This window comes from Sinocyclocheilus grahami, unplaced genomic scaffold (genome assembly GCF_001515645.1).
Source record: "Sinocyclocheilus grahami isolate Dianchi unplaced genomic scaffold, SAMN03320097.WGS_v1.1 scaffold1120.1, whole genome shotgun sequence".
NCBI lineage: Eukaryota > Metazoa > Chordata > Actinopteri > Cypriniformes > Cyprinidae > Sinocyclocheilus > Sinocyclocheilus grahami.
In genome coordinates, this window is record NW_015506299.1 from 189481 (window position 1) to 206147 (window position 16667).

Below are 16667 nucleotides of genomic sequence, written 5' to 3' on the forward strand. Positions count from 1 at the left end.
TGACTCATCAACTCAAATTATGAGCCACAGAGGTGAGTTTCCTGTGTAACCATGATGTCACCTTCTGCATGGGGCAACATCTGAGGGCTGAGTGCAGATGCTGGATTGATGGACAGACCATAAAATCTGTTAACACTGAAATGGCATTTTTTAATATGTGCTCTCTGTAACTTCCTGTGGCTGTATCTAATCACTTAGGCTACTTCCTTTTTTTGAATGAGAATTATTTCCAAAAGTTATACCTTTAAAGTGCTTTATTTTATTTTATAGTAAAAACCTATCGCCAAATGTTGTATCACTTTAATACAACTGCTACCAGCATATGTTTGGTTTAAATCAAAGATTTACTTTAATACAAAATAGACCAAAGAAAAAATATGGGGGAAAAACAAGGCATTGAAGCATATCTTCTTTTACAATTTATATTTTTGTTTTAACATTTTTTTGCATTAAAAAAGTATATTTGATTAAAAATAATTAAAAGTTTTGAAAAAATTATTTGAATTTCTGTGTAATTATTTATTATTCTTTTTAAATATAGGACAGTTTGATATAAAGCAACATTTTCCTTTGCTTTACATTTGGCCCATGATCAAGTTTGGCTCTTCAAAATAAAAAATTTGGGCACCTCTGACATAGACAATAAATAAAAATAATGATAAAAATAAAACAATAAAAATGGCATAAAGCATAGTTTAAAATGTCACCTGGAAACAAATAAATAAATATAGAATAAACTGGAATTTCACTATTAAATTAATCTATTAAAATAGCATTTTGTGCAACTGTGTTTATTAACTCGGGTGTTAAATTTGCCCATGTATTAGTTTTATACAATCAATAAATTAGATTTATCTGTAACTGCAATATCAATCTAAATTTACATTACTTTTACATAATTTGAAATGCTTCTGCATTAACTGGCTGTCTTTGAGCTGACAAACCTCAAGCATTGAGTAAATTAAGTATAAATTAGGACGTGAAAAATATTTAATTTCATAAGCATGTTTTAATAATTTTTGGCTCACTAGTTGTAGTCACACCAGACATCTAAGTTGTATACATATTTAACCTCTTAAGACCCGAGAAAAGATTTGTAGGGAAAAAATAGTTTTTTTCATGTCTTTACATTGTTTAGAGCATTAAAAAAAAAGTTTAAAAAAATAGTTTTTTATAAATTATTTTTCATTCATAAGTTATGCTATGTTATGGACATCGGGACTCAATACATTTTTTTTTTTAAAAGACATGAATGAACACGCATAGGCAAAAACAATAGATTTTTAAAATCACCAATACATTTTTAGTTTTCAGGATTTTTTTTTTTTTCCTTCAGTCTTCAGTTGCCCGCCTCCTGCTTCAAGATCCGGCTCACAAACAACATTGATCCCAAACCTGAAACAGACAATGTTATCCACTGACACTATCTCTGCATTGATCTATTTTCCCATTACTCACCTGCTATCCATGCTTGTCTGTTCCAACCTGCAATAAACCTGTTGCTTGGATATTACCTGTGTTGCATTCTTCTGTTTCATGACACCATAAAACTTATTAATACAATAAATTGCATTTTTAAAAACTGAAGTCACCCATTAAATTATTCTCAGACCTTTAAAAAAGTCATGATGAAAAGGAAGTAGTAACAGATCTTTTCTTCTGTATTGTGATGTAATTACTGAAAAAGAAAAAATGTAGGATGGGGACTTGGTTCTGTCCATCGGTTGTTGATGAATGTGAGCTTGCAGCTGTTTGTAAGAAAGGGTCGAGTTTAAGTGAAGTAAAGGAGAAGTCAGGCACCAAAGAAAAGCCTGTTGTTTCACCAGAAGATCAAGTTATGATATTTTAATTAAAATATACAAATTAAATTATTTTTAAAAGATAAAACATATACATGGATAAATCATAGAAAAATGGAAAATACAGTCGATTTTCATTTTATGCTGACTGTGTTTATAAAACTACTACTAGGATTTAAATATGCCTTCCAATATAACCTAACTATATATTTTACTCAACTTAATTTCTAAATTTACCATTATATTCTAAACCTATTCTATAGTGCAAGTAACCAAAATAAAAAATCATGACTCACGAGAGCTCTGAGAAATCCGTCATTTGAATCTTCGATTTACGAGCCACCATCTCCATCAGATACAAACCCTTATCAGTGGGAAGATTCCTGATCCAGAGAGAAAGAAAAATGTTTTTTTTTTTTTAAGATCTTAAAAAGCTATTGATTTTAATGCAATAAAAAATTATAATGAGTAAAGCACAAAATTATAATACAATATTGGGGACTTTAAGATTCTTTTTAGTGTTAATTAATACTTTTATTATGCAAGGATGTATTCAATTGATCAAAAGGTACTGTAAATGCTGTAAATGTATAATGTTGCAAACAATATTTCAAATAAATGCAATTCTTGTTAACTTTCTATTCATCAAACAATCCTGAATCCTTATAAATGTTTAAGCACATTAGAATGAATTCTGAAGGATCATGTGACACTGAAGACTGGAGTAATGATGCTGAAAATTCAGCTTTGCCATCACAGGAATAAATTACATTTTAAAATATATTAAAACCTAAAGCAGTTATTTTAAATTGTAATTATATTTTCTATTTCACATTATTATCAAATAAACATAGCCTTGTGTGGGAATTGTCCCCAGTACAGTATTGCTTAAGAACTGACTGAATGCTTTGGCAATATTTTGTGAAGAAACTGGCCAATAAAATGTAACTGAGAGAGAAAGAAAAAGAGGGAGAGAGAAAGCTTCACATGTAAATATCTCACTCTGTATCAGTAATAATGTATCCATAGACGTCATTTTTAGGGTTGCTTTGGACATCCAGCTGAAGATCCTGTACTTTCATGTTCTTGCGGTGTGGTGCAGGGTTGTCCTTCAGCCCAGAGGAGGGCGCTATAGCTGCTGCATGGACCCAGCCTTCTACCTCCTCCACTCTCTCTATGGCCTTTTTCTGCATCCCCACCTCACTGTGTGTCGTTCGGCTACGAACTGTCTCCACAGACACGCCCTGTCCCTTATCAACAGGCTCTGGTTCTGAGCTGGAGGTTTTATCCAGGTACTCCAGCAGCTTTCCTAAAAAGCCCACATCCTGCTAAAACAGGAAATAAACACAGGTGAATTGTAAATCAACCCTTGAAGGAAATTTCCACATCATATTTATGTTATTTTAATTTATTTAACTGAAATGTAATTTATCACTCAATCAATCCCCTACAGGAAAATCTGAAAAGTTACCAATTCCAATGAATACCAATTCTTTCTAGGTAGATTCTACTTTGTCACTAAATTGAAAAAAATATTTATTTCGAGGTTAACAGATCTAACATTAAGACTGGCAAGAAAACATCTGTGTTTGTGTATTTGCGTAAAGTATATTTATGGCCTAATACAACCATAGTACTACCTTGTTGTCCATAGTCCTCTTCACCTCAACTACTGTCTGTCCCTCTGAAAAAGAAACATCATGATCGTTATAAATGCCTGTCTATGTATGAGTGAATGGCTTTGCTTCAGAAGATGTTACCTGTCACAGGCAGAATGGTTTGGACTGCCTTTTGAGTGACAGATGAATTTTCCTCATCCTCTTCCCTCTGATTCTGAGCACTGTCTTCAGGGGTTTGATCCATTGCATAACTCTCAGGATGCTGGTCGTCATATTGCATGTCTTCTGCCTCATCCTCAGAACTCTGCTGTGTCGCCAGGTCTCTAGGCGTTTCTCCTTGACCTGCCTGCTGTTTCTCCACCTGCAGAGCGTCTGCGATAAGCACAGCAAGCTTATCCAGTTCTGCTGCCTTCAGACTCTTCACATGCACACTGTGCCTTCCCACATTACGCAGAACTTTCCAGATAAAGGTTTCTGAGAAAAAGTTAACCTTTTTTCACATTAAGATCTGGACAGTAATCAGACAGTAATAATAATGATATCAAATTCAAATCTTTCATAAAACGATTAATATTATTTAAATCAAACAAATGCAGAAAAATATTATAGGTAAAATAAATAAAGGTTTTTCTGCGGGGTCAATCTCCAAAGCATTTTATATTTTATATTTTTATGTTATTTGCTCCACATGCCAAAAAAGATTTTAAAATGACACTGCATTATCATGAGGCAACATCATGCAATAGATGGTTGGCTATGAACTGTTTACATTGTGTCACTAGTTAAATAGCAAAAAAACAAATCTCTTCGCATTACACTGGGATAGGAGCATTTGTATTTTTTTCTACTAAATTAATAAAAAATTACACACTGAACCATTGAATTGCTCCTCATATAAAGCTATCGTTGGACTCTAATAGTCTAGTCTGTACTTTTTCTATGGTACTGTTTGTTGTTTTATTGTCCTTAGAGAGTATGGAAAAGACAAGCTTTAATATTCTGCACGTGAACAGGAGCAAGAAGGAAAAGAAAATAACATCATACCATCCACAGGTGTAAAAGAGTCACTGGCGGAAGACTTTGTTGATCCATCTTTTAAGTAGAGCCGGTCCGTTCTGGATCTGTCCCCCAGATCAGCCTGAGACGGTTTGTTCTTGGAAAGATACTTCTGAAGAGCGGCTGTGAGCAGGTCTGACACCTCTTCCTGCTTGGGAGCTTGTGCTGCATCACTCTGGTATCGGCTTAGGTCAGGGTAGGACTGGGATTTATAGGACACCTCTGGAATGAACTCAGGCGGGGAGGAGTCAGATTCAGGGTGTGGTTCTCTAGAGCGATAATACTGAAGCTCCACCCCCTACACAGGATGAACATACACATTTATACCATTATCAGCTACTATTATCATTTTAAAATATATATATACTTGTAAATCACACTAGCTGTGTTTGTGCATTTAGCAGATTGTCAATTTTCCTATTCAGTCGGTCATGTTAATAATTTTACATATTGGGCCTAAAGACAAGATTTCTGTTTACTTTAATTTGACAAACAATTCTACTACTGTGTTCGGTCACCACTTGATGCCCAATGTAGATCTCTGACCTAATGCAAAACCAAAAACACAGCCCTAGGACGCACACACTTACCTTGTGTGATGTTTTTGGTAGCAGTCCCAGCTGCTGCAGGTATTTCAGGGTCTTCCTAACCTCAGCGTCGGATGATTTCATTCTCCTGTCTCCAACAGCAGTCCCATAACCCTGTGGCCTGTCAGAAAATAAAGACAAGCCATGACTATAGGAATCCTTTGGCAGGGCTATTACAGGTAATAATCAGAGATATTCTCTGTAAAGCTTCTTTGAAACTTTATGTATTGTGAAACTATACAACTATAACTATGAATGTATTGTGAATATGCGGTCTTACCAAGAGGACAGTTTTAATCGAGAAGTTGCTCTTATATCAGTAACTTTTACTCAGATAAACTGAAATAACTGAACTGAGAATAGACTATAAAAAGCTATCAAATTAATGTGGTGAGTATAGTAGATAATTTGGTTTAGGAGGATTCCCATGAAAAATGTTCATATTAAATTCTCACTTTGACATTTGATTAGTTTTTTAAAGCAAATCTGAGCACAGTGTGAGATTACTGATGTTCTACAACTCTGTTAGAGACAGTCTTTTTTGCAGGAGAAAAGTAGGAGATTTAAGTAAAAGTCTCCATTTAATTTCTTTTTAAAATATTAACGCCACCATGAAATAAAAATCAACAATTCTAACTTTTTTTTCGAATATTGCAAAGTTAATTATAAATGATTTATCTGTGCACATTATTATTATTATTTTTTAAATCTATGTGCCCTCATAACCCTTAATAAAAACATTTAGTCTCATTCACTAACCATGCATGAAATTTGCCTATGAACATTTTCTTCCGTACTAAAATTTATTTGAACATTTATGGAAAAATGTAGGAACAACAGTAACCACACATACACAAAAAAAATGCTGAGTAGCGTTATAAATGTGTTAAGATGAAATTTCATACATACATACATACATACATACATAAAAATAAGATGGTGCATTATAGTTTGAGATGCAAGGTTTATCTGCATACATCTCAGATAAGTCAAATAATCTGCATAAATCTCAAGTCAATGTACAGCTGGCTAATGAGAGCTCTGTATAAAAGGTTTTTATTGTCTTTGAGCTGGTTTTGAGGATGGTAGCATGCTTGAGGATCTTGCTATTTGTCTCTCAGGCAAGTGAACATCTTTAAAGAGCATGCTATGCTAGATAAAAAGCCATAAAGTTTTTTTCAGTTGTGTGGAAAGCCCTTATATGGAGCTGGTTTGGGCATGGTTTATGCAAAATATTTCTCATTTGTGATGAGAACTAACTGGCAGATGCTAGTGTGCTTTACCTGGGCTCTGGTAATGGTAGGGAAACTTTGCGCAGTTTTGAGAACTCCTTCGATAAAACTTGTTGTGTGACGTCATCTTCCCAAGACAACCCTGGAGGAACAGAATGAAAGCAGAAGATTTCGATATGTGAAAACTTCACACACACTCATCTTACATGAATTGTCACACACACACAGAGCCTCTGATTTTATCCTTGAATTCTGAGGAGCTCTAAGAGTAGACTTTATAACCATGGTGACAGTGATGTGTGCGGTTGCTATGGTGACATTAATGCACCAACCTCTGTGTGCCAGTTTCTGAAGCAGCGTGCGGAATCTCTGTACCGTTGCTGGCGTGACGTCATACGTGTAGACGTCTGTTAGTGGCGCAGCCTCACAGCGACCGAACATGCCATCTACAGAGAAAATCAAAGACAATTTTGTGCACAAGTATACTTCATGCTCTGTGTGTGTGTGTGTGTGTTTAGATCCATTAAGAGTCTCAGCTTATTAGAAACTAGGGGCAACTGAGACAGGACCAGCTGGAGTCCCCGTTACCTGCCTGATAGTAAGGTCACACCGTGTGTGTGTGTGCACAGAAATTTACATTTGCATCTCTATTTTATACTCACACGAGGGGAAATCTCTCTGTGTTATTATTCGGTATGTAATTGGAGCACAGCAAATTATTCTATATGTCGTGACATGCAGAGAGTCAAATTGTAATTTATTGCATATGCCAATCAAAACAGAACTCATTTACATCTAGAATTCTTATTATTACAGCAAGAATAAAGTCTTTCATTCTAAGGGTTAGATAAAAGAGAAGAAAATAGAGGTAAACTGAATACTACTTCTTGGTGCAAGAATTTTTGATTAAAATATGAAATGGAAAAAATGTATTAAATAATTAACCATAAACCTGCTGTGCTGTTTATATCAGCTGTATATAAAAGTCTAAACTCTCATTTTATAATAGATTTACTGAGTCTTTTGTTTTTAACTCAAGTGTTACAGACTGTGAAACTGTTTTTGCATTGATACCAGACTAATTAATCGGTTATGAACAATTTTACCTGTTTGTTTTGCCGATAAATTTCCAAATAAAAAGAAGGAATCAAATGAGACAAAGAACCTTTCATTTGTACAGTATTTAATTCACTAAATTATCTAATAATAGGACTTACACATATTTATTTAATGCATATTACTATAATAATTGTTATATTATTTATACAATATGTTTATATTTAATAATATATAATATTTGTATTATTAGACATTTATATTATTATTTATGTTTATGATATATGAGCCATTTCTATTCAATTGGGTTTTATTATTAATACCATTCCCAGGTTATTTTGGTCATTTTAAATCTATTTCTTGAAACTTGCTTTCATCTCCTCATTGTCAACATTAAATAATGAACACAAATCCAGAATATTTGTTTTCTTTTTGTTGTTGTTGTTTTTTAAATAATTGAACAACCAGAGAGTTGAAGAAAACAGTGATATATCTTCTGTCAGGCCACACTGAATGAAATAAAAATAACACACTCATATGAGTAAGAGAGTAGGTTAAGTCTGATTGGCTGATATCGAATGTGAATGATTTCATTCATATTACCCTCTCATTGACGGAATGTGGGAACATATTATGCCAACAAAAAATACTGACTTTCAACCTTTGTGGAGGAGAATTTGGAACGGTTGCTAAGCAACACAAAAATGATATTAAACACAGCATGTGTGTTGGTGTTTGTGTGTTTGATAGGATGAGTGAGAGTCTGTATTTGTTGTGATGCACTGAATGCACTAAATGCACTGTATTCATGATAATGCTAGACACACAAACACACAGCTGCTGAATCTAGAAGAAAATAAAAGTCGAGTGCTTGATCAAACAGCATGATGCATAAGATCTACAGAGACTGCAGGTTCCGAATGTGTGTGTGTGTGTGTGTGTGTGTGTGTGACTCACCATTAAGACAGACTTCATAGTTCAGACACAGACCCTCCTCAAACAGGCAGCCTAAGAGAAAGACAGAAACAGAATTTTAAGAATTAGAAATAAAGGACCACAAAAAAGGACAATAATTAAAACGATAACTCAAAAGTTTGAATAATTCTTCTAATTCTATTAGAATAGTGAAGTCCAGATCACAGAAATAACGATAATGACACAGAGATTCAATATTGTTGTAATCACTTTCAGATGGATGAATGAAAAATACATTGACAGCCAATCAGAATCCGCCCACATTTAAAAGCTTGAGCATTTAAAGCAACACATGACAAATGCAGGGCATTATCTGTTGGTGTGAATGATAATATAGTTCACTTTCTTAATGTAGACATGCATTAAAAAGGATTTCGTTTAACTTTTTATTTTTAGGAAAATAGCCCTAGTAGCTGTCCAGAGGTATCACTCCTCTACAGTTTTTCAGTGATCTCAACAATGTTTCAAAGTGTGCTCCAATTTGCTACCAAAGCCTGAAATCAAAGGAAAGAGATCTCAGTATGAACTCAAACATTTCTCATCAAATTCGTCCACAAACTATGCTGTCCACATCAGTTTTATAGAGCTCTTCTTCTACTGTATATCAGAGGAGAAACATCTAGGAAAAATGTATACTTCAAAGAATTACAAATGAGAGCTCCTGAGGTATAAAAAAAGCAACATCTGAGCAATCACATTTTCCTCTGGGCTGCATGGTGCCTTTGTACCATTGGCATTGCTGTGGTATCTTTGTAGGTGAGGTTTTAGAAGAGGGAGGGCAGAAAAATGTTTAACATCCCTTCACAGCATTTTTGCGTATATTCAGTTGCTCAGTATCCTCATCCTAACAGCTGGGATTTCTTGTTTCTTAATCAAACCAGCTGAGACAGATGGCATAACTCTGCTCAGCCTCATCTCACCTGTATAAAGACCAACAACATCACATAATTATGTTGCTGTTACTGAAATCTGTCATGAAGATGATGATATAACTTTATTGTCAGACAATATCTAACATTTTTGTTGCTCACTGGTGATGTACCGATGTACTGTATTACCGCAGAGTGTTTGACATTCATACAAATCATTCATAGTAAATTCTGCTCACACAAACCCTCTCACACCAAGTGTCTCAGCAGAAAATAGCTATTTCTCAGGATCTGAATGTTGATGATAATGAATTAAATGTAAAATTAGATTAAATAAGAAAAAAAAGAAAGAGTAGCAACAGAGCCCTAAGATGTTTATCCACATAATCATTTAGAATTAAACAGCCTGGTGGACATATAGCCTAATGTTCACTTGATTTTTATTACTTAGTTTAAAAATAATAATAAATTACTTGTTTAATCACCCAAATAATCCACATATAAGTATATAAATAGCTCAACATTTTGAAGGTTAATACACACACACCCCTCTCATTTTCATAAGATGCATGATTGTATTTTGACGCGTTCACACAAATAGAGCAAACAGGATGCACCCACACATGACACATATACACATAAACAACGTCATAATGCATGCTTGCCTTTATATTTCTATTAAAGCCTCTCTGTTACTATGGAGAGCGGTTTGCGTGCTCAGTTTTGGGGGAGGCAGTGTGAAGCTGCAGCCACTGTTCATCAGAATGATGGTGGACAGACGGTCTCCTCACTGACATCCTCTCAAGTAAATCCACTGACACTCATGACTCATCAACTCAAATTATGAGCCACAGAGGTGAGTTTCCTGTGTAACCATGATGTCACCTTCTGCATGGGGCAACATCTGAGGGCTGAGTGCAGATGCTGGATTGATGGACAGACCATAAAATCTGTTAACACTGAAATGGCATTTTTTAATATGTGCTCTCTGTAACTTCCTGTGGCTGTATCTAATCACTTAGGCTACTTCCTTTTTTTGAATGAGAATTATTTCCAAAAGTTATACCTTTAAAGTGCTTTATTTTATTTTATAGTAAAAACCTATCGCCAAATGTTGTATCACTTTAATACAACTGCTACCAGCATATGTTTGGTTTAAATCAAAGATTTACTTTAATACAAAATAGACCAAAGAAAAAATATGGGGGAAAAACAAGGCATTGAAGCATATCTTCTTTTACAATTTATATTTTTGTTTTAACATTTTTTTGCATTAAAAAAGTATATTTGATTAAAAATAATTAAAAGTTTTGAAAAAATTATTTGAATTTCTGTGTAATTATTTATTATTCTTTTTAAATATAGGACAGTTTGATATAAAGCAACATTTTCCTTTGCTTTACATTTGGCCCATGATCAAGTTTGGCTCTTCAAAATAAAAAATTTGGGCACCTCTGACATAGACAATAAATAAAAATAATGATAAAAATAAAACAATAAAAATGGCATAAAGCATAGTTTAAAATGTCACCTGGAAACAAATAAATAAATATAGAATAAACTGGAATTTCACTATTAAATTAATCTATTAAAATAGCATTTTGTGCAACTGTGTTTATTAACTCGGGTGTTAAATTTGCCCATGTATTAGTTTTATACAATCAATAAATTAGATTTATCTGTAACTGCAATATCAATCTAAATTTACATTACTTTTACATAATTTGAAATGCTTCTGCATTAACTGGCTGTCTTTGAGCTGACAAACCTCAAGCATTGAGTAAATTAAGTATAAATTAGGACGTGAAAAATATTTAATTTCATAAGCATGTTTTAATAATTTTTGGCTCACTAGTTGTAGTCACACCAGACATCTAAGTTGTATACATATTTAACCTCTTAAGACCCGAGAAAAGATTTGTAGGGAAAAAATAGTTTTTTTCATGTCTTTACATTGTTTAGAGCATTAAAAAAAAAGTTAAAAAAAAAAGTTTTTTATAAATTATTTTTCATTCATAAGTTATGCTATGTTATGGACATCGGGACTCAATACATTTTTTTTTTAAAAAGACATGAATGAACACGCATAGGCAAAAACAATAGATTTTTAAAATCACCAATACATTTTTAGTTTTCAGGATTTTTTTTTTTTTACCAAACTTTGTATAAAGATGATTCTCAACTACGTTATAACAGAATGATTTGATATACCATTTTTCTTTCTGCAAAATGTGTGTAAAATGGCCATAAACGGCTTTTCTCATTATATACAATGTATCTATAAACTAAATCGAATTTGCATATTAATGTGTTTTTGGGGCAACATGTAATGAAAAAAGAAGTGTAATAATGGGAGTAATATTTGACAAGATTTTCATAATAATATATAATATTTCATAGAATATTGAAACAATTTCGTTCCCTATTCATTTGTTATGTCTCCCAAAATGCTAATAAACATGCTTTCAGTCCCGGTGTCCTCATATGAGGAAATGTATGAAATCAATATCCTGTTTCGTAACAGAAAGTCATATTTTGATTTGAAACCCCATAACATTTTCCTGAGATGTTGATTTATGACAGACAGTTTAAAAATTAGACAGATTTAAATGATAATTACAAAATATTATCATATATCCATAAGAGTGTCACTAAATTAATATCAGACATATTTGAAAACCAGTGAGAGTGAGTGGTCATGGTGAAACATCCAAACATTTAGTATCTCTGAAAAGCCCTGAATGTGCTCCGTACAGGACATCCAGACTTAAAACTGTGGCATGTATAGTCTCAGAGAAATTCACTAAAATATAATGTCCTCATATGAGGCCGCAGGGTCTCAGGAGGATAATTCACCTTTGAAAGTCTTGGAACTCCTTCTGTTTTACGCTCGGAGTCCTAGCTGATCTTTTGACTGACTATTATGTCAGTTTATAATGTACATCCATTCAGCCATTCATGCGGTCTACAGCAATCAATTCAATATAAAATAAACATGCTGCAACCTGTTGCCATGGTTGCAGTTGCTAATGACTGACAGCCAGTATGACCTTTTTCCGGGCTGGGTTTATGAATCACACACAGACTCGTATAAACTCTATTATTGTGGCTCATGCTGTGAGCAGGGGCGAGCTGTGATCTCTGCTGCTGCTGCATTGACTGCAGACACAGGCCCTCCTGAACACACAAACCATCTGATGTTCAGACTAATAACATGATTAAACAATATAAATAGGCTAATGCTATGCATTCGTCAAGATAACAGGCCGCGTGTCTATTATCGTTTCTCGAGCTCCGGACCCAGTTATGTAATGATCGCTTTCTTTATTGGCTCAGTAAGGAAGATCCGCGCATCCTCTCATCAGATTACACACGAACTCTGTCTACAACAGTCACGAACATCGGAAACGACTCGGAGGGGAGACCCTGAGTTCATCAGCGAGCTTTTAATAGTGACTATATTGACATGGCGCGTGCGTAATCTCGCCCTTTCCCTTCGGAAACGCACATACACACACACGCACACTATAAAACACTTACCGAATTTTCGATCTGCTGCGGAGGCGAGACTGGCCCGAAGCGCGAGGACTGTGAGAAAAAGGTGAAACGATTCCATCCTTCCTATCACGCGCCCATCTCATCTGCTCGTTATTAATCCATTCCAACAGTGTATTTCCTTCTTTCCGCGAGGTCTGAGTTGATGGAGGATAGATGGAGACGGTATGGAGATAGAGGGAGAAACGGGAAAGAGAGTGAAAAAAGAGAGGAGACGTCAAGCGTACGCAAAAGCTGCCAGCGCTCACCGCAGTCCGCGCGCCGCCACAATCAGCACTGAACAGCAACACGCCTCTGACGCTGAAATATTAACATATATATATATATATATATATATATATATATATATAGGTAGTTGCCGAGGTAATATGTTTCATTTAGTTTAACCTCATATACCAAAATAACTCAAACTAAAATAAAATATTATAAAAACTATATAGACATATTTTGGAAAAAAAGAAGACATAAGCACACAACGTAATTACTAACATTTTAAGTGAATTCAAAACAGAAAACTAAATCATAATATAAATTATAATTGATATTACCAAGTTATTTCAGATCAATAATTAAAATGCAATCTGTTCCAAAATTTGTGTTTTAAATATGACATCAACACAAAAAATGATTTTCCACCTATTTCAAACTATTTACTGGTATAGAATAAATTGTTTATTGAAAAGAAAACATTATCAAATACAGAGACTTTACAATCCTATATCTGATTTCAAATACCCTCTAAGGTAAGTATATTATTGGTCATAAGGCACATGAAATTATATATATATATATATATATATATATATATACACATCAATAAGGCAAGCTCAGCTCAGAGGGGTGATCTGACTGCTTACGTTTGCCTTTTGTGATAAGTATTAATCATAATAATAAGCAAAATAAAATCTGTCATAATATTCACAATAATTTATACAATAAAACACATTCTTGCGGACAGGAATAAAGTCAAAACAGTTTGAGGTTTGACCATCTGCATACCATAAGCTCAGCTCAGTGACACTGCAGTAGACAAAACCACAACCTTCAATTAATATCAGACTACACACAAGACATTTGATATAACTCTGAGATACAGATGATTGAGGAAGCACAGCTGGGTTGTAGTGGGTGAGAGGTGACCAGGTGTTTTTGAAAAAGGAGTGAACATGTGACATGTGAGTGCTACAGAAAGGCCAAACAAGATTCAGAGTTATGGCAGCATTAGATATCCAGGGTCATGTGACACTGTAGCTAGCTGTCCATCCATGTTTGAGCACTGACAGCCAGTGCTGTGATGGTGGAAGCTGAACCACACCAGAGAACATATAACACGTATATGTGACCCTGGACAACAAAACCAGTCATAAGGGTCAATTTTTCGAAATTTTTCCCATTGATGTAAATCTGTTAAAAGTGATCAAAACTGAAGACACAACATGTACAAATTTTGCCCACAGGCTAAAACACATGGCTTAAATATGACTGAGGTTTGGAGTCTTACGTAGGGATTTGTAGTTTTAGTTTTTTTTTAAAAATACAGTATGTGTGGACAGAAAGAAGTTGGTTCCTTTGACTAAGGGGATTGCATTAAAACCCATTATAAACGAGGCTGATAATTACTGATTATAATGATTTATACTGTCTTTTTACGCGTTGCGTTGCATCGCACTGCGTAAACATAAAAGCATGTCTGCATTTGTGAACGGAGAAATGACAAACAACAAGCCCTACTCTACACTGCTCAAAACTCGCGTTTGAATCTATTATATAAAAAACGTACTTACAGTCTGTGAGTCAGAACAGCCGGCACTGTAGTCTACTCTACTAGGATCAGGAAACAGTCCTCCATAAAATGCACTGGACACATCTGAATATTTGGGTTGAACTGTTCTGGAACAGTGTTGTAAATACAACTTAACCACTGATTTCTAGTCATGTCCTCTTTTGGAAGGCCAAACAAAGTAGTTTCGCTTTCACAACGAAACACACGGTGGGCTAGAGTGAGTGGAGGCCAGCGGCTAGAGTGAGCGGAGGCGGGCGGGCTTGAGAATGGTGCGGCTGGCGGATTCGACGAAGGAGCGTCCGGCGGGCTTGCAGCAACCACGTGACAACCCCGGGCTGGACTCCGCTTCGTCCACGGTGAAAGCCGATCCGGCGATCCACAGCGCGAAGTTGATGTTTTTCCGCAGCGACCAGCACAGACCAGCTCTAGGCATGACGAAGCGGATATCGTCCTCTTTTGGAAGGCCAAATAAAGTAGTTTCGCTTTCACAACGAAACACACAGCGTCTCAACATCGGGGCGGCGGCAACAACAATACTACAGCGAGAATAAAAGTTACGCCTTCTTTCTTTGCGTGAACATTTGGGCGGCGTTATGCAAATCTTCCCACATAGTGATGTAGATATGTGGGGGCGTGTTAGAACAAGCCATTTTTTGGTAGGCGTGGCTGACTCTTAACTTTTATAAAGAATATCTCTTTGGATTTGAGACTTTAGTCTTTGCAACTATACAGATCTTCTTTATGCACCAAGAGCTTGTAACATTCCAAAGAGAAAGGAAAAATTGAAATCACATCATATGACCCCTTTAAGAACAATAATATTAAGGATGTTATGAAGTTATTTAGTGCGGGATGTCACCTTTCCCAGCAGCCCTCTGTGTTTTGACAGAATTCCTCCTCCATTCTTCACGGCCACATCTAGTGTTCTTCTGTGCAAATCCACAAGTGACACACTGAATTCAAACCTATACAAACACATGTGCACGCAACACACAAACACTGTATTTAAGACCAACACAAAAGGTGTATTTTTATTCAATGCAAAATAAGAAAACTTGATTTTTTTAAATGCAAGAACAGACTGGAAGAGGAAAAAAGTGGGGGAAGAAAGAAACTGACATTTGATCATAGACAGGATTCACTGTTTTTTTAATCGTGTTTGTTTTTCTGCGTCCAGAGCGTCGTTTATCAGGCAGCAAATACAAACGGACATATGGATCAGAACCATTTTCAGTAGAAGAGATCAGATTCCTGCAAACACACAAATATGAATACTTTCATATTTCATATATCTTTCAGAAGCACTGAAATACTTCAGATTAATCAAAAGTCACATGTACTTTACCTGCAGCTGTGTACCACGACAATTAGTTTGTTTCTTTGGGGACTGTGTCTGATGGTTAACTGAATTTCACCCAATGGAGCAAAACCAGGTGAAGCGCCACTGTAAAAACAGATTTTTTTAAACTGTTGTGGAGTTGGTGTCTCATGAAACCATTAATGGAACCAGATGGAAAGGTCAAAATATGTTAAAAATGTTCAAACATACTTCTGTAAGTGTTGTATTGTCTTCTGGAGCTCCTGGGCGGTGCTGGGATTGGAGATGTCAGACGCTATGCTGGGTGTCGGCTCTTTGTTATGTAGGTGTAGCTGAGAGCCAGAAATGGCCAGGTTAGACGTGCTCCACCCCGATTTAGCCAGACGGGTAGGTGAGTCCTCCAATGGCCTGCTGTCTATCAAGGGTTCCACTCGCGGGGAGGGTTGGGTTCTGGGTGCTGGGGTCGGCTGCTGGGTTTTGGATGTTGGGGTGGGCTCTGAAACATTGGTCGTGCTGGAGCTAGGGCGGCGGATCTGAATTGAGGACGGCTGATTTGATACGGACAACTTATCCATAGACAGAATCTGAAATACACATATGTATACAGATATGCGCTGGTTACTGACTGTGTTTTCAGCAAAAGTGACACTTCCTGCTAAGATGGACCCTCTATACAGGTCGAGGTTTAGTTGTTTCTTTGCTAGTCATGTTTAACCTGCAAACTGAGGCCTTTAAGGCATTGAAGCTGCTTTGAGAATATATATATATATATATATATATATATATATATATATATATATATAGAGAGAAACACACAG

At 35.5% G+C, this 16667-nt stretch overlaps 2 protein-coding genes across 4 annotated transcripts in view; both read right to left on the reverse strand.

The window, feature by feature from the left end:
- LOC107566985 (receptor-type tyrosine-protein phosphatase N2-like) overlaps positions 1-13017 on the reverse strand; it is a 35542-nt gene extending 22525 nt beyond the window's left edge. Inside the window, exons 1-10 of one of the 3 annotated variants that reach the window (XM_016252566.1) lie at positions 12734-13017; positions 8307-8357; positions 6626-6739; positions 6345-6435; positions 5065-5182; positions 4463-4772; positions 3560-3790; positions 3440-3483; positions 2802-3127; positions 2096-2182 (exon numbers count right to left, since the gene is read on the reverse strand). In XM_016252566.1, the coding sequence (XP_016108052.1) occupies positions 2096-2182; positions 2802-3127; positions 3440-3483; positions 3560-3790; positions 4463-4772; positions 5065-5182; positions 6345-6435; positions 6626-6739; positions 8307-8357; positions 12734-12809 (1448 nt within the window). In that variant the 5' untranslated portion in view covers positions 12810-13017. Of the gene's footprint in view, positions 1-2095; positions 2183-2801; positions 3128-3439; positions 3484-3559; positions 3893-4462; positions 4773-5064; positions 5183-6344; positions 6436-6625; positions 6740-8306; positions 8358-12733 lie in introns of all 3 variants that reach the window. The other 2 variants (XM_016252565.1, XM_016252564.1) reach the window with 2 other exon arrangements.
- Positions 13018-15292: 2275 nt separating this feature from the next.
- The window catches only part of LOC107567004 (extended synaptotagmin-2-B-like), a 23889-nt gene continuing 22514 nt past the window's right edge, over positions 15293-16667 (reverse strand). The window contains exons 18-21 of the mRNA XM_016252587.1: positions 16081-16433; positions 15877-15975; positions 15651-15782; positions 15293-15496 (exon numbers count right to left, since the gene is read on the reverse strand). Of these exons, the coding sequence (XP_016108073.1) occupies positions 15370-15496; positions 15651-15782; positions 15877-15975; positions 16081-16433 (711 nt within the window). The 3' untranslated portion in view covers positions 15293-15369. The remainder of the gene's footprint in view (positions 15497-15650; positions 15783-15876; positions 15976-16080; positions 16434-16667) is intronic.